The sequence below is a fragment of the Topomyia yanbarensis genome, chromosome 3, assembly GCF_030247195.1.
Source record: "Topomyia yanbarensis strain Yona2022 chromosome 3, ASM3024719v1, whole genome shotgun sequence".
Classification (NCBI taxonomy): Eukaryota; Metazoa; Arthropoda; class Insecta; order Diptera; family Culicidae; genus Topomyia; species Topomyia yanbarensis.
This window is the reverse complement of record NC_080672.1, coordinates 404,906,242-404,929,593: the sequence shown is the minus strand read 5'-3', so window position 1 is coordinate 404,929,593 and position 23,352 is coordinate 404,906,242. Positions and strand designations below refer to the sequence as shown.

The 23,352-nt window shown below is 36.2% G+C and overlaps 1 protein-coding gene across 1 annotated transcript in view; it reads left to right on the top strand.

Moving 5' to 3' along the window:
- Positions 1–23,352, top strand: part of LOC131688342 (RNA-binding protein Musashi homolog Rbp6-like) — a 174,180-nt gene that overhangs the window by 108,148 nt on the left and 42,680 nt on the right. Inside the window, exon 6 of the mRNA XM_058972546.1 lies at positions 10,239–10,322. Within this exon, the coding sequence (XP_058828529.1) occupies positions 10,239–10,322 (84 nt within the window). The remainder of the gene's footprint in view (positions 1–10,238; positions 10,323–23,352) is intronic.

Below are 23,352 nucleotides of genomic sequence, written 5' to 3'. Positions count from 1 at the left end.
TGTAAGTCCATAGTATCAGTTCTAGTTCCACTTGGTCGTTTTTCTTACTTAATCAATAATGATAAACACAATAGATTGAATTAGAATAAATAGATAACTACCTTCTAGAGTCATATAGTAGATCTAATACAGTTTTACTCCTGGGGTTTAGAGCTGCTAGAAACGTCATCTGAAATCGACTGAAAATGGTTCCAAAACCGTGATAGCTGTTAGATGATGTAACGTACCTTTGAAAATATTTTTATATAAAATTATGTAAGTTGGTCATTTCTTACAGCACCTTTTGCTAGTTTAGAGAGAAAATAATGTGATTTGATGCCAATAGTTGTTAGTGTTAATTATTGGGGATGAGTGATACCAATCATTCGTCGTATGGGTTGACTTGTCAAACGTCGAACCACTAGGACACACATTTTTAACCCAATACACATATGACTCAAACAAGAATAAATTTAAAATTATTACACAACACAATGTTACAAAAGATGTTTTAAAACAGGTTTTAACAAAACACTGCAACAAATGTCAACGAGAACAGTTTTGATATATTTTTTTACAATGTTGTGGTTGCCTGATTAGAAGTACATCACTGTATGCTATCAACCGGGTATCTACTATCGTTGTATATTTGACTTAGGTTTTTTATATATTACTAGCTAATACCCGTCGCGTGTTTCTGCGACTTCCAACAAAGTGGAAGGAAAACACAATTTGCTCCGAACCGCCATCTGGCGGGCAGATAATTCCCAACTAATAACACACAAACACGCTCCATCACAAATTTCAAGTACGTATAAATTTTTGCGGCAATCAGTTAAGCCGTTTGGGAGTCTATAAATCACATACATACAAACATTGACTTTTATATAGATAGAAGATAGATAAATTGCAAACACATACTCGAAAATATTACAGCTAGTGTCGTGTATTTTTGCAATAAACTTCCCAAGGTGTCGGTAATCCCTGAAGAACCAATAAAGGATTAAGAGGACCACTCTAATTTCCACATAAGAAAATAGTGCTTTTTAACGATTTTTTTGATAGGATAACTATGAGGCATATCAATAATATTTTGCATTTATTTGATTACATGGTCAAATTTTAAAAAAGAAATTTTATTAGTAGTAAATAGTATTAAATCAAAATGTAATCAGCAATGTCCAAACCCCATAATTCCATGTAATTGTTACAAAATATTGACATTCTACCACGAATAATTAATCGAAAGTGTTCTGGAAATTTTAAACGCGTTTATCTCAAAGCATAATTTTTCAAAACTGCATGCAATCTTATTTGGAAATGGTTCAATTTGAATACTTCATTGACCTCTCGAAAGAAAACATTTTTCATTGGAGGAATGGCCTATAAATGAGAAGTTGTGGTTATATAGCCTTTTGTCATTCATATTAAACTTCATCATTTTCTCGTGAATATATCTCTATTATTCTTCACTCAATTATCATAAACTATACCTTGTTGAACGTGAAAAATCCTTAGGATTATAACAAAAATAGATTCGTTACCGGTAAAATTCAGGAACATCAAATTATCTGACATATAGTGTCGATTTCACATTTTTATCATAAAATCGCACATATTAACTCCATTTAACAACAAAATTCCTATTTAATTTACTACTTTTAGTGTAAAATATGCTTAGGGATCACATGAGAAAAGTTTCATTCCTGGAAAAATAGGGGAAGTTGAGGTATTAGGACAAATAATGAAAAAAATGAGATTTGTAGAGTAAATATCAAAAAGTTTGATGTTTCTGAATTTTACCTTTAACATTTTTATTTTTGTTTTATTCCTCAGAATTTTACACGTTCAACAAGTTACATTTTTTGAAAATTGATTGAAGAATAATAGAGATGTATGCATGAGAAAATGATAAAATTTAATATGAATGACAAAAAGCCCTATAACCCCAACTTCTCGTATTCGGACTAAGGTCAAAAAAAATTCCGATCGATTTCTGAGATTTTTTCACATTAGAGAAATTACAAAATATGTATGATTTGCATCACGGAGCAGAAAAATCATTAAAAATATGGGATTTTTGGTACAAAATGACCCAGAAAACAAAAATATGTCCATTCAAATACTAAGATTATTTCCTTTCGAAAGAGGTATAAATTGTAATTTTCTGATTGCTACTTCAAAAGTTATAGAATTTAATGTATTTTTCCTCCATATTTTCCCATAATTGCCCAATGATGTGAAATTTCGCATCTGAGCTTACTTTGGCATTTGTCACAATATGAGAGGGGGGCCTTCGAGAATTAAAAAAAAAAATTTTGCAATGCCCTATTGGAAGGCTATTTTATTCGCAAACGAACTTTTGACCATTACAATTAACCAATGCTTATACTGATAGTAGAAATGTTTCACAACGAGAATTCGAATAAATAACAGCTTATTTGAAATAATTGTAACACCAAACCTTAGCAATTGATTGAGCAAAAGCAAATAACACATGTGATGAATAGTATCGGTTATGTTCGATCTTATTGTTAGGTGAATTGAATCGATATTTTTGACTTCCCAACTGCATTGATGTCAATCAGAAAATTATTCAAAAAAATTCTTCCTAAAATTCCAAGTCTATGCGATGAACGTATTCCGAGATATTTAGGATTGGAACTCAGGTGTTCCGGGTACATTTGCAGTGTTGACAGAATTAATTAATTTTTGCTATTAATTTTACTTTCCTATCATAAAATCGTAATAACATTTTTATAGAAATGCTGGTAAGTTACAGTTTTCGAAAAAGCTGTGAACCTAACCTAATTGCGGGCTACTCTTTTATTACATTTATTTTTAAAGTGACCTGTATGAGCGGAGTTTCAAAAAAGTACATTTTTGGCATACTAGTTTCTATACAATCTTTAAACGCAATGCGCAATGTCAAGGATCATCCAATAGCTCCTGTAATTGGCATAGTCATTTGGAACCAGAAAAAGAACACAAAAAGTGTTGTTCCCTCTAATTAGGATATTTTTTCCATGCAGTCTCGAGCCAGTTTACTGCACATTCTTGGAGAAAAGGCGCTCGCGCGGTACGGACGATGATGGTACGCATAGACGTTTTAGCATGATGTTGAAAAGAGTAGGTTAAACTGTTTCTCTTTCCTTCCATCAACTAATCGGATCACACTAAGGACGAAACTATTCACACCAACGCTTGTATTCGGTACTAAAAACTCATGCAAGTAAGCTGTGCAGGAAATCGAAGAAAATGCTTTCGAAATTGGCCTTAAAATCTTTATCTGGCAAGCCATCTGTCAAATCTGCGTCCTATCGGAGGACGGAAAACTCGTCTCACTTCATCATTGCTTGCTTCTTCTTAGCGAAAGCACTCGCGATCCTCAAACTACTTCATGCAACTATGATGGTCAGATTACCACATATCAGGAATATAGTGGATGATGCGGTGGATCATTTTTTGGTTATCTTCTATCTATACATCTGTTCACACCTTTTTAATTACAGAGGCCCCTCAGTTTAATACTACCCAGTGTCCCCGAGGGGCCTTAGGACAGCTTGTTTAGTTAACAGACATCGCTTTTACTAAGATCTATGCAGTTAGATAAAGTAAAACAACTTAAAATCGGCTTTTAGAACATCTAGACTCGCTTTACTCGAAATATTAGTTAGAGGTACTTGAAGACACGTTTATTATGAGTCTAAGTGTATGTTATATCAGCGGTAGAGTTATTATCATGTTCTAAGGCAACCTTGCAAGCATTTCTTGAATATTGACCTTACTCCTCTTCGGAAAGGTTTATGTTAGTTTTAGATAATGAATGGATGGTTTTAAGTTCGATTTTAAGCAAGCAGGCCAAGAATACTTTTTCATGTGAACCTTAAAATTGATTTTGTTACTTGGAGTAACAAGTACCATATCGTTTAGGAGGCGATTGATTTTTCCGTCATATGCAACCGTCACTCTTGGTGAAATGTTCCTTGGTAACGCAATATAAAGCGTTGTCCATCGTCCTAACCTGGGAACGATATTGATACAACATTCCTGGCATGATAAAACCGGATAATATAAATTTTCGTAAGCTCCGTTTACATGCCCCAACGAAGAAGCACAAAATAAAATACTCACAAAACATCACGTTTGACCAGTCGTTCGATTGAAACACAAAGTGTGTTTCCGTTTTAGGGATTTAGCGTCAAGCCGGCGTCAATCTATTCCGACAATAAGTTAGTGTCGGTTTCTGATGAGACGAAGTCGAAATGCACCCATGACATTGAAAAAATGACGTTTTCCGAGGTCGGGCCAACGGAAAAACCATTCTGTAACTAAATGAAAGTGCCATAAAATGCTCTAAAAGCTGGAAACACCAGAACGTCCCAAGGCTGGCTTGTACCGAAACGGCTACAGAGAAGATTAATCATCTATCCGATGAAACAAATAGAAGGGTAGCTCTATTCCATAAAACTTCCTCAAAGATATCGCTAAACTCAATAGTTTTGGTGCAACAAAAAATGCCCCTTTTTGGGTTTTGGGATCACTTCGCACAGGTTAACCTATGCATGAAGAACCAAAAATCCGGATACGCAATTGCATTACTGCATAGCAGTTACCTATCATGCGATATGAACTTCCGTAATCGGATTCACAAAGATCACATGAGTAATACACAGCACATTGTATCGGAGCCATGCGAAAACTGTGTTTGCAATGTCCAGTCAGTACCCTGACTAGAATGCCTCAATTAGGACTGGAAAATGCAACAAAATCTTTAACATTTTCGGAGTCACATCCGGCAGAAAACTTTTTGTTTGAACGCAAGTTTGGACGCTACGCTAATCTAGTCAAGCTAATCGTCTGCGGTAAAACTGGATCTGGACCAACGAAGTCCGTCGCTACGCCTGCTCTAGCCAATTCGTCCTTCAATTTATTTCCAGTAAACCAGAACGACCAAGTACCCGTAAGAAATAGATAGTATTTGAAGATTTCTTCATTTGAAGATGTAAGATTTCCGCTGGGAATACGGTGTAGTATCTACCAAGCGAATGGGATAGGACCAGTCTTATTTCACACCAGTATATACCCGCATCGGCTCGGTTCTCCAACAAAGAACCGTCAGTGTAACAAACTACATATTGTTTAAATTTCTTCGCTAGGAAGAATTCTCACAATGAAAATTATGAAAAGAAAACCACATGTGAGTGTAAGGTCACTGAGAGGAAGAATACACTCATCCCAAGTAACCGTTTTGGGGTCACAATCATGTGTGACTCATTGTACGATCTACTGGATTATCGTTCCAGGACCTAGCAAACTTAAGGCGGTATGCACAAAAAAGTGTTTTGTTCTTCAGAAACTTATATAGTGGTTTAATGTTCAAGAGTGCCTCTAGAGCAGCGGTAGGTGTTGTCGTGAACGCACCAGTCATCGCCATCGTTACCATCATCTGAAGATGGTTTAACGTTGGATTGTAGTAACTTCTCTCTTCTGCTACAACACATGGCTTCTGTACGATAGTATTGGTCTAACAATTGTTGTGTAGATCCACTGAATGTACTTGGGTTAGAGTCCCCATGGTTTGCCAGAAGTTCGTGAACCTCGACTGAAGGTCGTTCCAGCTCTTTTGATTGTGATATCTATGTGAGCAGACCAATTAAGTTTTGAGTAAGGAACTACCACAACATACTTAACTTGATCTGCGACAATAATTTCAGAGTCAAAGAACTACAACGCATGAGCTCTAATTTTAATCCTTCGTTACGTAAATACCGCCAATGACAAACATGAATATAGCATTGCTTCTTCAGACTTACTGCATTAAATCAATAAGTGTGGTAATGTAAATATTGGTGATCATTATATGATAATCTTCAGCGAAATCATATGTCAGAAGCCCCACTTGATTAGGTTTCCTCAACAAGTCATCAGCGATAAGGTTCCAAAAAAAATAGTGACACTACCTTGAGCACACCCGTAGACACACAGTGTCCTTATCTTAATTTGTCTTAACAATAAGCGCAGATGCCGGTTGCTAAGCATTACGTGGATCCAGTTTGTTATAGATGTAGGTACTCCATGACCAATATATGGATTCTATACAGGAATGACAATTCTGTTGCTCTCGATTGCTGCAAATTTGTTACGTAATAAACTTCGACTTCCATATATTCGTTGTCCATATAATTTACACTTATACGGAGAAAAACTGTTCAGCGCCCATTTGATCGATTTTTTTTATACTTGGCTTTGCTCGATATTCACGATCCATTCGATGTGGCGATTCAGAAGGTGTGGCGTTGGTCTCATAAGCCATTCGTCACATGTTCGAGCCCGGATCAGGAAGGAATCTCACTATCAGTAGGATTGTGTAGCACTAGCAAGTGGCAATGCACGCTAAGACTGTTGAAATAGCAGGCGAAAATTCCGCAACGGGATTGTAGCGCCAGGGCTTCGCTTGCGCAACGAATTACGTTGCCCAATGTGAGAGAATACTGCCCGACTGACTTTCTCCTGGAGACAAGCGTGAAAAAACCCGGATAGCTGGTAAATGTAGTGTGACCCTACCGCCTCCGAAAGCTTGCTAGAGTTCCTATTATCAACCCATTTGAACCCCGAAATACCGGTAATCCCAATAATTTACACGCGACTGGAATATTTTCTCTCAAAATAACGAGATACGCTGTAGAGTGGAAAAATTGCGCTAAAAGCAAACCGTGGATATTTTTCGAAACTGGCACCTTTGGTGACCTTGAGATCTAGAGCACTTTTGGTATCCATTATTCTTTAGAGATGCGACTTTCTTCGGTTTTGATAACTACAAGATCCAAGAGATCGTATTGTATACAGCAAAGCAAAGCGAGAATGTTAGTAAAACGTAAGCAGGTTACTCGAAGTTACTCTCAATATCGTTGGTTTGTTAAACATTGGTATCTCACATATTTTCCGCCAGTCGAGTGCAACGCAGCTTTATGTAGTTGCACTGATTACATGCCCCTCTCATTCGTGATTTTTCGAAGGGGTGCTCCCAAGATATTCCTGCACATCTTGGTTTTTGTTGGTTACTGTCTTTTCCGCTTACCAGCAAATGACGATGTCACGCCGTTCTATGCAATTCCTGCACCAAATCCAGAATGGACAGCTACGAAGTCGGTGTTCGTTCTTCTATAGATAAACACATAACGGAAAATCAAATAAAGGCGTAACTTACTTCACGAACCTATTCTGTTGATACACATCGAATAACGGAAACCAATCAGAACATTACATTGAAAAAAAATTCATATATTTAGCTTTCATATTTTATGCTAAATATGCGCATAATTAAGAATTTGATACAATTATGAATATTTTCGACCAAATAGTGCAACAAATTATCATTTTTTCATTCAGTACAATGGGATTTGTTTACGTAAAACTGTTAACGCTACCTTGTTGGCCGATATTTTGAAATGAGCTCTTGGTCAGAAATTTTTGATATGCATCCTTACTTTGCGACGGAATATGATTAACATTTTCGTACAGATATAGTTCGATCGAACCCTACATCCGTTTGATTTTACTATACGATTTAAATTCGTTGGAAAAAGCGATCCGTCGTAATGCAGAATATACCTAGTACTCTTCATCAAAATCTTTATAACCCTAAACATTACAGTTTTATTCGCCACAGTTTTAACACCAAATTTATAAAACAATGAACTCTAAATGAGATATTTATTTCGAATGATTCGCTTTTATAATATATTATTATGTGATTATTTCTCGCAAATATTTTAGTCTAGAGATTTTTACAACTTTTATCGGCGCATAAGTTTGCTTAAATTATCAAATTTATATATCTATGGACAACTGTTAGCGATTTTTATAACAAAAACCTGTTTTATCCCACATAATGGTGTAATAGGGATCTTTAGGGGTGTACGGGTTACGGTACTTTCTGATGCAGATTAGTACTCCATATCACAATCCTTTTTCTATTTCTATACTCGAAACTATTCAAAAAAAAACATTTTTAGTTTGTTTCTTTTTGGGATAATAACACATCCAAACCCATGCGACTTGCACGACTCTATAGGTTGCCTCATTAGATCTAATATAGTTTGCAGATGAAACTTGGGATTGCAAGCTGCTAGCGGATTGCAAAAGTACCAGATCAGGCTATGTGAGGTGCTGTCCCAGTTAACAATATGGCGAACGAGATATTTGCTGATACGTCATTCAGTAGGACAACTGTCAGTTTGTTGGTTGAATTTAATTTGTTTTTTTTTAATTCAAAAGTCAGAATAGAATACTTAAGGTTAAGAACCGTCATAGGTGACCAATGTGGTCAAAGCGACTTTGGTTAGTTTATTATTTATCTAGACTGACAAATCAAAGTAATTTTGCGCTCATTTTAATAAGTTTTCCATCATTTTGATATAATGGTGGTACCAGTTTATATGGGAATTTGCTATGTGATCAAACGTAACTCTGGAACCGGAAGACCAATCAATAAAAAATTCAATAGTATCCGATAGGAATGTACATGAGAAACAGAGGGGACATTTTTTCCACATACATACACACAGACATTTTCCGATCTCGGCGAACTGAGTCAAATGGTATAAGACGCTCGACCCTCCGGACCGGGATTAGGTTAACGATTTTCAGAATGATTGCACAACCTTTCAATATGAGAAAAGCAAAGTTTGTAAATACATTTTTAAGCTTTCAATTAATACATCGAAATTTCATAAGTTTTTGAAAAAATCGCTTTATCATAAAAAAAATTAATTTTTGATAATGTTGGTAATTCAGCAAAAATGTTTATTACGTTACAAACAGAAAAGCAATTTTAGTTGCTATGGTACTAATATAGACCATGCAAAGTTCTAAAAGTAGGACGAACAGAGAATTTACGACCAATTAATGTATGAAATGATGTATGATTTTTTCAAATACCATTGATATTAACAGGAAACCGGTCAAAGCCATAGAAATTATTAACTGATTTAGGCAGGCTGTATGGAGTACAAAATACCATTATTTAGTAGACATAGATTTCTTTTGGTAACCGGCTACTCCAAGTTTAGAAACTACAAAAAATTAACAATATTTTTACTCGGTACATTCTAAAACACACTAAACCAAACCAAAGATTATAAAACATTCTTGCATCACTCACTTGGAGCAAAGGCCCTTCTAAATCTTCTTGCACTTTCATTTCTAATGTAACAGTAAGGATTGCATTTGAAAGTGCTACTCACCCTTCTTCCGGTTGCTGCAAATTTTTGATTTCTGTTTTCTTTTGATCCTGGTTTCCTAGCAGTCGTGAGACATTCCCCGAATACTTTATTATTTTTTTATCAAAATCGGTTTAGCAAATTTCTGGGATATTGCCAAATACACGTGGGAACATTTTAAATTTCTATGAATTAGTCTAGTTGTATAAACAGCGAACATATATCTAAAGAGAGATTCCAACTGTCTTGAATTAACATGAATACTATCTCTTAGCTTATTAACAAAACAATTAAAGTCTATGCAAAAGTTACGCCCTAAAGGTAAGGAATTGGAATGAACCAATTTGTACATAATAGTTTTGGTTTTAGGCGTTCACGCAAGTTGTGTCTAACTGGTGTCAACTTTAGCGCTAGTTTGGATTTATAGGCATGCCGCCCCAAGTTTGTTCTAGTTACTGACGAGATGAATTCGAAACACTAAATATCTGGTTACGCCCCTGGATCAACCAATCAAATCAGTCTATAATTCAAGATTAAGAACTTCAAAATCGAAATGGACCAACTAATATTTTGCTTACAACACAGTCCTACAGCAGTAATAGTTCGGTTCCAGAAGAATCAAGAGAAGCGAGATTTTCTAGTTGTTATCGATTTACAGAAGTGCGTAGTAAAACTCAGATTTTATTAATAAATATTTACATGACATAAGGCACAGCAGATCTATGAGTCATTACATTCATTTGTGTTGTCAACATTAATTTTAAGAACAGATGAAAATGTAATCAAAATAATATTAATGAGTAAGGAGCAGTAGCAATTTTCGGGAATTAAATTGGAACACATTAGGCCAAAACATTTGTCAGACGAGTTAATCAGAACCAAATCAATCTACAATGATTCCTTTTCACAATCTTTTTCCATTACTACTTTCGCACAAACTCTATAAAGCATTTCGTAAAATTTCAGCTTATAAAATGCGACTAACGATTTTCCCCCTTCTCCTTTCTTCTCTTCTCTTCGAAACTCTCGTTGCAGGTTTTCCCGCCGCCGCATACGCTGCATACGCAGCCGGCCGTGGCTTCTCCGGCTATCCGAGCTTCGGACTACCGTACCCCACAGGTAACCTAAATCTGGCCACACTACACGCCCACCTGGCGGCGGCGGCTAGCGTCAGTGGAGCTGCAGCGGCCGCCGCTGCCTCTACCGGTGGACACCACCACCACCATCACACTAATTCCTCGACTGTGGCCGCCACTGCAGCGGCAGCCGCAGCATCCCACCACCATCACCAACACCCGTCGACGGCGGCAGCGGCAGCAGCAGCTGCAGCTGCCGCCGCCCTACACCATCACCATCCCCTGTTGTCCACCTGTCATCCTTTGCACCACCATCACCATCATCATCACCCGTTCGAACATTTGGGTCTATTCTCGCACCACCATGCCACACCCGGGGGTCACACGACGATGCATTTGTGAACTTGTGAGAAGAAGACACGTGCCTCCGACCGGAAAGAGTTGGAACGCGATGGTCGTTCCGACCCACAGGGGGGCGGTACGACCGAGGAACGAAACAAATGATCCCAACCGTTGGCGGTGGCCAGTGGGGGACTCGACCCGCTCGCAACCGTCGGCGACGGCGAAAAGTTGTTCAACTGTTGTGCTAGTTCCGATTGTTGCTGCTGTTTTGTTTGTTGTGATGACTGTTGTTGTCCCCCGTGAGAGATGTTCGGGAGACGGGGGGAAAATGGCAAGTTTCGAATGAGGGTGTTGCTTTCCCATTGAACGAATTCCTTCCGCAATGAACGCCAATTATACCATTTTTTGTAGGGTAAGAATTTAGAATTAACAGGAACTTGACAAAAAAAAAATTATACAGTTTTAGAATGTTTGACACAACCATTATGAAAGTAATTGCAAAGTACCCTTTCCCATAGCACCGATTCCAAATTCGATTAGCCTAGGCCAATTAATGTGCACCCGATCGATTGAGTGTGGCACCGTGTTCGATCGACGTTGATAGCTCGTTGATGCCGTCGACTCACGTGGCCACCATTCAATCGGGCGGCGATAGCACGGTACCCAACATTAATGTTAATGCTAGCACTAAAATGTAGTCCGCGTTGGAAAGAGAACTGCGCGACGGATGATTAGCATCTCATTGATTAGTATTATCACGTGTAGGTACGTGAGGATGCGTGTAATCTGCCAGAGTTGCATTAGCATTTTAGGAAGCCGGTGAAAAGGTGATTGCCATTATTCCGCGCGTAAACTTTAATCGTCATCAGACGATGGCACGGTGATAATGAACACCAGCACCAGTAATGATCAGGAACTCAATATCAAACACACGTATTAGTCGAAGAATTTAATCCGTAAATTAACAATTTATCTATCGTAGATCCGTTCACTGTAAACAGGTTTTAGAAAATCGATATTCGCGTAGATAAATCGCCCCCACCTCTTTCCCTTACGGGGTCTATACATGCTTGAATTTGACGCCAAAATCTTAATCTACTTAGCTATTCCAGCCGGTTGGTGTTTACCGGATTACTTAATCTAGCTGAAAATTGAATAATTATATTATCGTTATTCCAAGCTGTACCGTGTGTGCGAGTCGGCATCAACCGCTGTTACCGGTGTGGTATTCGCTTCAACGGACGCGCAGTCGAACTTGTTAGCGCTGAGTAGGCGGTCATAAACTCCTGTCCCGTGAGCAATTTAATATTACCGTCCGGCGGAGCATTACCGCAAGCAGTTATAATTATAGGAAAATACAAGTACAGTGGGGTGGATCACTATCTGTGGGAAAAAGGCCGTGCGAATGGTGGTGGATTCCAAGGGAACTGGTTCCTTTAATTGTACCGTAATTCTTTAGCTTTCAATGTACGCTTTTAAATTTGGTGAGATTACAGTTTTGGTCACACCTAAATAACAGTGCGGAGCTATTACAAAATCCAATAATCGCTAGTACCTGCAGTATCGAATAATTTCAGCGGCGCAAAGCAAGCAGTATGTAGCATTATTATAATCATCATCATAATCCTAATCACCAACACACTCGACGCCATAATTATCTTCGGCGTTCGACTATCGACCATTCGAAAACCGACCTCCATCCAGCCGGCCAACTGATAACACGAACCGCGTGCAGCACCTCCAAACGGCACACGACTCGGCCACCAACCAGCAGAAAATGAAGATGCAAATATCGTAATTAAAATAGTTTCCAATATAATCTTATTACCCGACCTCTAATAACATCTGTGGGGCAGTCAGTCGCATGGGATGGGCCGGCTGGCGATTGAGCATGCGAACAACAAACTGCTGCCCAGCTGGTTTAAACCTTTCGAAACTTCAAGAAACAGTTTGCGGTAGCGCGCTGATAATAGGATCTTGTAATTATAGCAATCTTGAAGCGTCCGCAGCTTCGCCACCCCCGCTCCGAGAGAAGAATGGAAATGTGGTGTACCCTAGCCGGCAACCGGAAGCGATTTCGGACAGCAAGGCAGGCAGGATTGTGAAACTTTATCCACAAACTGTTGTACGCGCTCGTAAGTAAGTAGTTAACGCGCGCGGTTGAAGGTCGATTTACTCCGCAGTGATAATGCGGCTTAACCGGGATCAGGTAATGTCGGTTGATTTGTAGCTGCCGAGGATCGTTTCTCGATGGGCGAACGAACCACTGGATGGTGGCGGGATAATTGAAAAGCTGAAGAGAGAAAACAATGATTATATGAAATTTAATTAATTTGAGCCAAATTTGGTTGGAACTCGATTGAAATTGTAATTAGTTTTGTAAACTTAGGTTTCGTTTTGTCGAATTTTGAAATAGTCTTGAATGAATTAAATTATTTTGATATTTTTCTTTGTTTTTTTAAGATTATATAAATTTTTAAAAACTTCTTTCCATACATTTTTAAAAATTTCATAACCTTTTTTATATCTATTATAGAGGTCATTTTTAATTACGTCACGCTTCTTGGGGCAGGGGGAGTTTTTTCAAAATGTGACATTGTATGACTTGCGGGGATGGGAGATAGAACAAGACGATATTTGTTTTTACTGAACAAAAAATATCAATTTAGGTGCTAGTGGAAGGACGATCACGAAATTTGTGACAACCATAATTTTTGTTTCCTCTGAAAAAGACCGTGACAACGGCCGGCGAATCTGGAAGTTCTACGAATAATTCGTTTGATTAAGCTACATTCATTGAGGAAGCCATACATTTTTGCAAAAAGTTCCATTTCTAGTTGTTACAACACTCAAAAATTATTAAAAATTAAAAATGTATATAATTGTTGGTAAAATTTCATAACATTCATCTTTAAAAATGTCCACAAAATTTTACAAGTTTCTACAGTTCTCTTGATCACTTTGCAGAAATATCGTGAAAGTTCAAGCAAGAAAATTGTTGACATAGCTACATATTGTGATAGTTTTGGAAATTTAAAGAATCTTCAAAACTTTTTTTAAATCACAGGAATTAAAAAATATTAAAAAAAATTAAATAAGTTTTCAAATTGGCTAAATTTTTTGAAAAATGTAGAAGTTTTTAGAAATGCTTAGAAATTTTCAAAAAAAAATGAAGGATTTTGAAATTTTTAGAAATAAGAATTTGAAATTTTAAAAAAATTGAAGATTTCGTCATTTTAAGCATTGGAGTGAAATTGCTACAAATTTCACATTGCTTTTATTTAAGAATTTTTTTTCCCTAGGTTTTCAGAGTTTAATTATAATTTTTGATATTAAATATAATTTTTCATACATTTCTTTTTTTTTAGTTAATTAACCAGTGTGGTCATGTGCATATTCGTATAGGTTCTTGAATGATCGCACAAACCGGGAGTCTGATGATTAGTTTTACGTGCACGTTTCAGATGCTGTAAGAGGGTGAGTTCTCTCAAATCTCTAGAGCCCCCAGCAATGTCTCTCTGATACTTTTGATGTTTGCGAGATGCCGAGCGAAGATTTGACGGTATGGTCACGATTGCATGTTCGTATTTGTAACTAGGGTTGTATTATCGCGCAGAGCTCGAGCGATTATATGTGTTCGATCGCAAGGATGTGTATGTCGCACCTACGTAACCTCGCGTATATAATTTCGTTAGAATAACCGTATAACCGCTTGCGTAACACGTGATCACCTGAGCGTTTTATTGTATGGAAGACGTAGGTGCCCGCGTGATCAGTTTTATTTTATCGCGAAAGGCACAAGCATTTCAATGCTAACATGTATGATAGCGCATGTCAGCGTGTGTATAACTTCGCGAGTGTACGATTTAGATTAAGGAAGAAAGCGAACTTACCCATCTCACTAGAGTCTCCAATTTTGGAGCCTCGAGCCTTACTGTCTAGTGTATATAAATTGCATATTTTAAAGTGGAAGCTTTCGAGCGAGTATGATTAATGATCGCGCGAGAGCAGGCATTTGTATTATCGTTAGAATTGAAAACTAAGCAATCCAACCAGCGACAATCGTTTTTTCTCTTTTTAGTGCAAATTCATCACATTGTAAGTAGTGCACATTTTAGCGCATCATTGCACGAAAATTGCGTACTATTTCCAATGTGATTCTATTGTTCAGAATAAGATAAAATACGATTGTCGCTCGATGTATGTTCAAGTGCAAACAGGCGCCTGGGACCGGGTATATCAATCCGTAAGTACCTACACGTTGACTTGAACGCCGAGACGTTTTTATTATTGCGACATCGCTGACCGTGAATAACCGCGTTAAAAACCGTGTTTGAATTATCGCGGAAGGATCGAGCCGTTCTATGTTACTGTGCGAGTTCTTTTTATCGCATGGCCGTTTGTATGTCGCGTATGGTAGCGCGTTTGTAATTTCGCGTGTACTAATGCGTTTCTACACCCGTGTGGTCATTTGCATATTCCCGTGTGTGTTCAAGTACTGCCGAGAAAGAAACAATGCAAAAGAAGAAATAAGACATTAATTAGACATTCATTCAGTAAATGTTAGCTGGACGTACTACTCGAATATTATAATTTATTAGAGAAAGACTTCAGATATTGCGATGATGATAAAAAATATTTGAATTGAAGTTGAGATAGGCGAAATATACAGAAATACCTTAATATTACGAACACCACATAATACTACAAATACTAACAACTGGCTGAAAACGACTACAGTGACGGGTCAGTTTTTATCTGCCCCTTGGTGAATGTTAGGCTGATAAAACGGAGACATTGACAAAATCGGGACATTTTTTATTCTTTCTTTTCAATAAACCGATGCTCGTAAAATATTTTTTAGTCTCTAGATATCGCCTCATAGCCTTTTCTGATTATTTAGTTTAAATTTCCCTTAAGGGGGTCTGACAGTGCAAAGTCAGCGCAAAAAAAGATTATTTTTGCGTGTTTCGGTTCTCTAAGATAAGAAAAATATCAAGAAAGGATTTTTTTCCGAAATCAAATTGGTTCGTCTGCTGGAGCCCATAAAACTAGCAACTATCAATTTTCATATAAGACTGACAAAATCGAGTCATAAAGTGGATAAAATCGGGGTAGACTAAATCGGAGGCTGAAACAGCCGGGGGTTGATAAAATCGGGACTTCATTGTATTAATTGTAGAAAATCGATTCACTAAGTTTATTATTTTACTACTATAGAACTAAATATCGGTCGCAGTGTCTCCTACAAAAAAAGTAAATTCAAACTAAGAGTACTAAAACGAAAAAAGCTACATTTTTTTGTAAAATGATTTCATTTTTTCGATTTTAACAAATTATTCATATAGTATCTGATATTGGAAAAATTCCAAAAAAAATTTAGATAGATCAAAATTTTCTGCAACCCATAATTTTTTTAAAAAATTTTGAAAAAAATTATTAAAATTTTCAAAAGAATATTAGGCTTCTTATAATTTTTTTACATATAAATTTATTTTTTTGTAAGTCTTCATATGCATTGTTATTTTTTTTTAACTTTCATGAATATATTATTTTTTTTATTTTTATTCATCTTAAAAATATTTAAATGCCTTAGAAATTTTAAAATGTCCAGATTAATTACAGTTTTTACCCATTTCTTTTAAAAAATTTAATTTTCGTCATAGTTTTAAACTTTTATAAATTTTCATGAGTTTTTAAGAAATTTTATAAACTGCAGTGAAGTCCCATCGACTTTGTTTGCCTAAGAATTTGTAAATTTTTGACCCGATTTTTCTGCCTCATATGAAAATCCGTCTGATGGTTTCTAGTAGACGAACCAAGTTAAATTCAAGTAAATCCTTTATTAAGACTATTTTTTCAAATTCAATAGAAGTAAAATATGCAATAATAAAAATACCATATTCTTTAAACTTTGTACTCGAACACCCTCTTAAAATAAATCTAAAATAAACAATCAGAAAGGTTTATGAGGCTATGTCTAAAAACTAAAGAGGAATGGAAACAGTTTCTGTATTAAAAAGAAAAACAAATATGTCCCGATGTTGTCAATATCCCCATTTTGTCAGCCTAAAATACACCAAGGGGTGAGAAAAGTGGGTTTTTTCTGCACTCAAAAATTAAAAATTTTCAATTTTTTTTAATTTTATTTCAATTTTCACAACTTTTTTAATAATTTGTTTTGAAATTGAATGGCTTCATTTTAGGTTTTTTTAAATAAATTTTTATTACTTTGCTTGACATTTTTTTAAAAGTTTTCATAAGTTTGCATTAATATTTGAAATTAACATGGATTTTAAGTTTTTATAAATTATTAAAAAAATCTAAAAAACTTTCAAATTTTTTTTTAATATTTTTGATTTTTGTAAATTTTTGTTTTTTTTTCAAAAATGCTAAAGGTTTTCTAAAATTTTTGGGGCAACAAAAAGCTCAGAAGCGTCAGTTTTGGAAAAATGGGTAACTCCCCTTTTAACCCCAATCATTAAGTTTTTATAGTTGTTTCTATTTTTTTGTATTTTAATATATTTTAATATTTACATGCATTTTTAAAAAATGTCATCAATGCATTTTATAAATTTGAAATTTTTTTTTAAATTTTAAAACACATTTTTGTATACATTATACCCATCTACCACTTCACCCGGTTAGAAAAATTTCCTTATGTGTACTAAGTAATCGATATATGTACTAAAAACTTCAAGCCTGAACCCATTTTGAAATTTTGATAATTTTTGTGATTGCAAAATTTTTAATGAATTTTTATAAATTATTATGGATATTTATCATTTCTTTTTAAATTCTGATATTTTATGTAAATTTACGAAAGTTCATAGAGCTTTATAAATGATTATTATTATTGAAGTTTCTTCATAAGTGTATTTTTGCCAAAATCGTGCATTCTATTGATTATGTATGCCTAAATCGTTAAATTTGGGTCACTCAGACCATCTGAGGAATTTGTGCACATTATAAGCCCTTTCACATTGTATTGTGATTTTATTGCTTAATCTCCCCAAAAGTGAAATATATTTATCAAATGATATATTTATCAAATGATATATTTATCAAAATCTTGAATGTGCATATATTATGATTATGTCTTCAGCAAAGTTGTAGAGCAAGCTTTTGCCAACAACTTTACTGAAGACACAAAGTCTTCATCTTTTAAATCTTCAACATTATTGCTTGTTATTTGTGGGTAACGCCTTACAAGCCAATTCATTAGTGTAACTTTTTAACTATCATCCTGACGAGTTGGGTATGTTCCACGAAAAGGTTTGAATTATTAAAATGGACAACTTGCTATATTACACCATTGACTAATCACGTGTATTTTTGAAGTAGATCGGCAATTTGTAAAAAATACAGTGTTTCAAATAGTGATTGGTTGTTTAGGTTGAAACGGCTGAGTTTACGTCAATAGTATCTTCGGGATACTCAAATATCAAGATCATTTGACATTTTTGATTAATCCTCCTAAAAGCGAGACTTTTCAATTATTTTGTTTGTAGTTGAAATGAACTGACGTCTTTCGAGAAGTTGTTTCGATTTCATCATTTTTCTTAGTTACAATATTTTGATTTTCATAATTTTTTTTTTTGATATTTGTGACTGAAGCTTATATTCGATATTTTTTAAAAATTTTACAATTTCTTCAAAAATGTATAAATTTTATGCATTTTTTGTCAAACAACTCTGGCAAATCAGCCTACTGTTTTACCATTTTCCTTGTAAACGGGACAGGTTAATCAAAGCGTGCCAAATATTCTATCGTAGAATGCATTCATTACTCAAGATATTTTTCGTGAGTGCAAAGTTTTGTTCTACAACCATTTTTTATTTATGTGTACAATATAAATATGTTATCTTTGTAATATTATTATTCTTTAATTTGTTATCCAGTGCAATACTATCTTTTTTTATTTTGATTACAGAAATTTGAACCATAGCATTCGCCTCTTTTTTCGGGTTAGAAAAATCTCTTTTTGAAAAATCTCTAACCCTATGCGCGGGGTTGAGAATGGAACACAGGTGAGCTGCGTTCAAGGTAATCGATTTGCCAACTACGCAATGCCCGTCCCACTATCTTTTTTTTAACATTTTCTACTTTTACTTTATTACGTAGGTTTAGTTTTACTATAGTTTCGCTACAAATTTGAAATCCAAATGTACATTAAATCCAATTTGGAAAGAAAAAGCTTCTCTACCCTTGCGAAATGAATGTTGACAGCTGACTTTGCCATACTCCTCCCCAAGTAAGTCGTGAAACGTTACATGCCCAAACAGAATGAATCCTACTGAAAAGCTAAACCAATACCCACAATAACCACACTTAAGCCTTTAAAACCACCCGCCATTCGCACGGCCACCAGATCACGTAGTCTTAATTAGCCGTAAGTTAGCACCGTTCAAACAGCCATTTAGCGTCAATAACACATAGTAACCAGCAGCAGTTAGCCAAAAATAGCATAAGATATTAAACCCCACTTAACAGCCATTTAGTCCCGCAGTATCGAAACTCCAGTAAATTGGACACTGCGAAGTAATAAATCTTTAGCCGATAGAGTGACAGCCAGCTAAGCATAATAAGGTAGAATGTTTTCCGATAGGTGAATAAATAAATATTAACTGAACCGGATAGCGGAGAGTGGGAAAAGAAAGTAAAATCCCTTGGGAAGGGGTGAACCCGAAGTGTGTAGTTAATCGGGAAACGCGATCTCCGCCCAATAGCATCAAAGAGGGGGACGACAACAGAAAAGTGGGAACTTATTGTTACTTAAACACATTATGAATGTTTTTATTGTAATTTGGGAAAAATTACTGGTCGACGTTTCCGGTTACGCGCGCGGCCGACGTACGGTCAAAGTGAATGACTCCAACGACGGTGGCGTAGCAGTGCGGTTTCCATACCGGATCCGGAATTGATGGAAAAATCGATAATCTTGGTTCATGAAAAAAGGAACGGTAAATTAGGGCGGGTACTCTGGAAATCAGGGTTGCGGAAATAATTTGTGACGATACCAAGATAATTTAAGGTGCTTTCCTGTCGTACAAATTTCGTTGTTGGTTAAAAGTTTATTTTTTCACAAAGCAGACATATCACTAACGAACTTGGTTGCCCTCTTTTTCCTGTGACAGGACCGGTATCATCTAACGCCGAGAATGGGATTGTGGGCAGAACTTACTTTTGTTGAAAGTTGTTTATTCGAAAAATTTTGTCGGCTTGTATGCTTTGTGTGTATGTATGTGTGTGTTTGTCTGTATGTGTCATTCGCATTTTTGGTCAGCTTTTCCGGCGAGGATGGTTCTATATTAAGTTGAGAAAAAAAGTGATACTACTGCTTCCACCACTAGATTGACATGGTATTTCACTTCGATGGCTATAAAACTCAGATCCTGGAATCGTTTCCGCAACGAAATTCATTCCGATAGATCAGCAAGAGCAGCCTCGGTCCGCCGGCTCGTACGTGTCATGTGATGGAGCGTTGAAATTTTCAAACCGCAAATATTTACATAATTCATAAAACGATTATAATGTATGAATATGGGCTGTTCTCGATGGAGGATGACGAGGGATGGTTTACCCATGATGAGTGTTCAAATAGAAGCCTTTCCGTGTCGTGACAGTATCGTGACGATGCGTAAGAAAAGGTCGGTCAGTTAAATTGTGGTGAGTATACGAGCAGGCGGGCGGGTGACTGATGCAAACAAAAACATAAACAAAATTAGTTTTCATAGAGCCGCATGTCAACCGAGGCGACGATGTGATGTACGGAAGCTAGAACGTGTGGGTGTGTGTTGATCGCTTCTAGTCCACTAGGGGTGACATTCTGTCACCATGAGAGGTGCATTTGGCTGGATGATAAGCAAGCTTTGGGCAGAATGCTAATTGTTATCAAAATTCAAACAGAGCAGAATTAACGACAAAGCGATTGAGCAGATTGTTACTTACACACTTTTGATACCGTGGATGTGTCTTTGCTTGTGTGCTATTTGCAGAAAGCCATTGAGGCAAACACATTAGCTCTGAATGCAAGATATAGAGAATGAAAGCGTTTATCTCTTTGAGAGTGTTGGTTTCTAGATAGCAAAATTAATCATTGGAGAGCATAAGTATGTCGGCCAGACCCGAAGTGTGAATGGCAGCATTTTTTTCTGCCTGTGGACAATGTTTAAATTTATTTTTCGAACGTACACATATCTGTGAAAGAGAAACCAAAAACATGTTTTTGGTTTCTCTTTCACAGATATGTGTACGTTCGAAAAATAAATTTAAACGTTGTCCACAGTCAGAAAAAAAAAATGCTGCCATTTTTGTATTTCTATATCTCCACCAAGATGCAAAAGTTTAAATTTATTTATTTTATTAAATTACTCTAATAAGAATTTATATTTCCTTGAAGTTCCTTCTTCTTGAAATGTTCTTCTAAATTATCAATCATATAACACTATATTTATTTGGCAGAAGTTGTAAATACACTCAAACATACTTTGATTATACTACATTAAAACATGAATCAAACCAACTGGATTTTCATTTATAGGTATCTGTTTCGTTGATTGAAACGTGTGGTGTGGTCTCAGTGAGAGACATCGCAATACAAACAAGTACAATGTGAGCGTCTGTTATGGATATATTGTCATTTATAGTAATCAAGCTCCCTGGTACTTCTTCATATCCATTGTTTTGCTTATTTGAAAAATTTTAGACCTGTGCGCCGCCGCGCCACGCCGCCGCCGCCGGTAATTTTTAACGCACGCCGACGCCGAACGGTAGATCGGCGGCGCGCCGCCGATGCATTTTTCCCGCGCCGAAAATTCGCGAACTCTAAAATTGTTGACTCATGATTTTATCCACAAATCTAGGAACATTGTCTATGGACCGAATATACGACGTTAACTGATTCATGATTTATCACAGCTTGATCATTATTTGGTATTAGTGGTCCTCAATTGGATTACAAAATTAAAATAATCATGATCTTTTCTCGAAAACCATTACACGACACTCGTTATATAATTCAAAGATCCTTCGTCAACTAGTTATGATTGTGAGCATATAAGTTTCAATTCACCATTCGTGTGCGTGAAATGGTTCACAAATTAAAAAAAAAACTTCCACTTTCAAGATATATGTGCCTGAAATATACGACTATATGCCTGATCCTAATCTTTGCACGTAATCAATTTCACTGGAACGCAGTGTATTATTCATTGATTTTTTAACCGATTCTTAATTCCTAATATGCTACACACGATTCACCAGTCGAGCTCGTGAAACTGTTCATGATGTAATTCATGAAGTAATTAATTTTCCACATAATCTTATTATACTTAGGTAAACAATTACAAGGAACTCAGACTATTATTCATTTCTATGTGAGCCATTGTATACAACTGCTAGCAATTAGTCTCATAGGCACGAGCATTAGATACAAAGACATTACTAGGACCTGTAACCCTGTTATTCCTTTGTTAAAATTCAGAGAAATGTTCGGATTTAAATGAAACTGCGCTGAGCAAAATACATTACCTAGCCACAATTCATGTCCGTGAAAAAATTTAGAAAACTATAAAACACGTGACTCTGTGTAAAAAATCCAACGGTAAGCTCAAGACTAAAATATCACGATAACACGACGAGAATTTACGAAAATCGTTGCACGTCGTTCAATTCTTGACTGTTTTAGTTAATAAAGTTAATACAAATCAATGTTTCTTCGAGTTATGAATTAGAAAAAAATATTAAACATATTCAGACACAACCACCTACTAAACATTTGAGTATAATGTCATCTTTTTTGCGTGAACTAGTTTTATGAAAACCCAAAAATTATTTTCAATACGAGGTTTATTTATAATTGATTGAATCGTGACCTATTTTAAAAAAATTTTCTCGAAGAATAGTTGAGCAAAGTGATCTTGACTTTTCGCGACGCTGGTGCACAGATGTGGCGATGCAGAGGGTAAGATTTCTAGTCTCATAAATTATTCATCGTGTGATCTAGCCCCACTCAAGAAAGATTTTCAGTGTCAGTTGCACCAGCCCGGTATCACAGACAAATAAGACGTAACACGAGATGAATTTTCATCACTCGTAGAAAAAAAACGGACGATTTCAATTACAAATCGGTGGCGTTAGTGAAGAGATTTTGACACAGAGCTAAATGCGTTACTTAGTTTCCGCACCCACCCGAAAACGTTACGGTCTTTTTAATCTCATGCAAACCAAAACAAACAATATGGGCCGGAAATGTGAAATTCATTCTTGTCGAAGTGCCCAAGGTAGGAGTTGTTCACAACCATTTCTTAAGTTACAACACGATGCCGACCGGTGAGTAAACACATAACAGGATGTTAGTAATTTAATTGATTCAGTCTATCGAATGTATGCAATGGATTAAAATTTGTTGATCCCCGGAACTGCTGGAGAAATTGGTGGGGTGCAGGTGCTACGAAAACTAGAGATACGCTCAGACCATTTTCAATCAGACTTGTTTAGTGATCAGTTTCAACCTAACACGTCAAGTTGTGGAATGATTATGATTGATAGTAACTGTATGTTAAGGTTTCGTTAGGGTGTAGATCTGTATGATTCCAGCACATCGAGCATACTTTGCACTCAAGATAGAAGCAGATCGTACGCTGTAAGAAAATGTAGTGCCAGGGAATCGTATTCCTTATCATCGTGGCGATTTTGTACTTACAAGAAGTAAAAGTAAACACCAGCC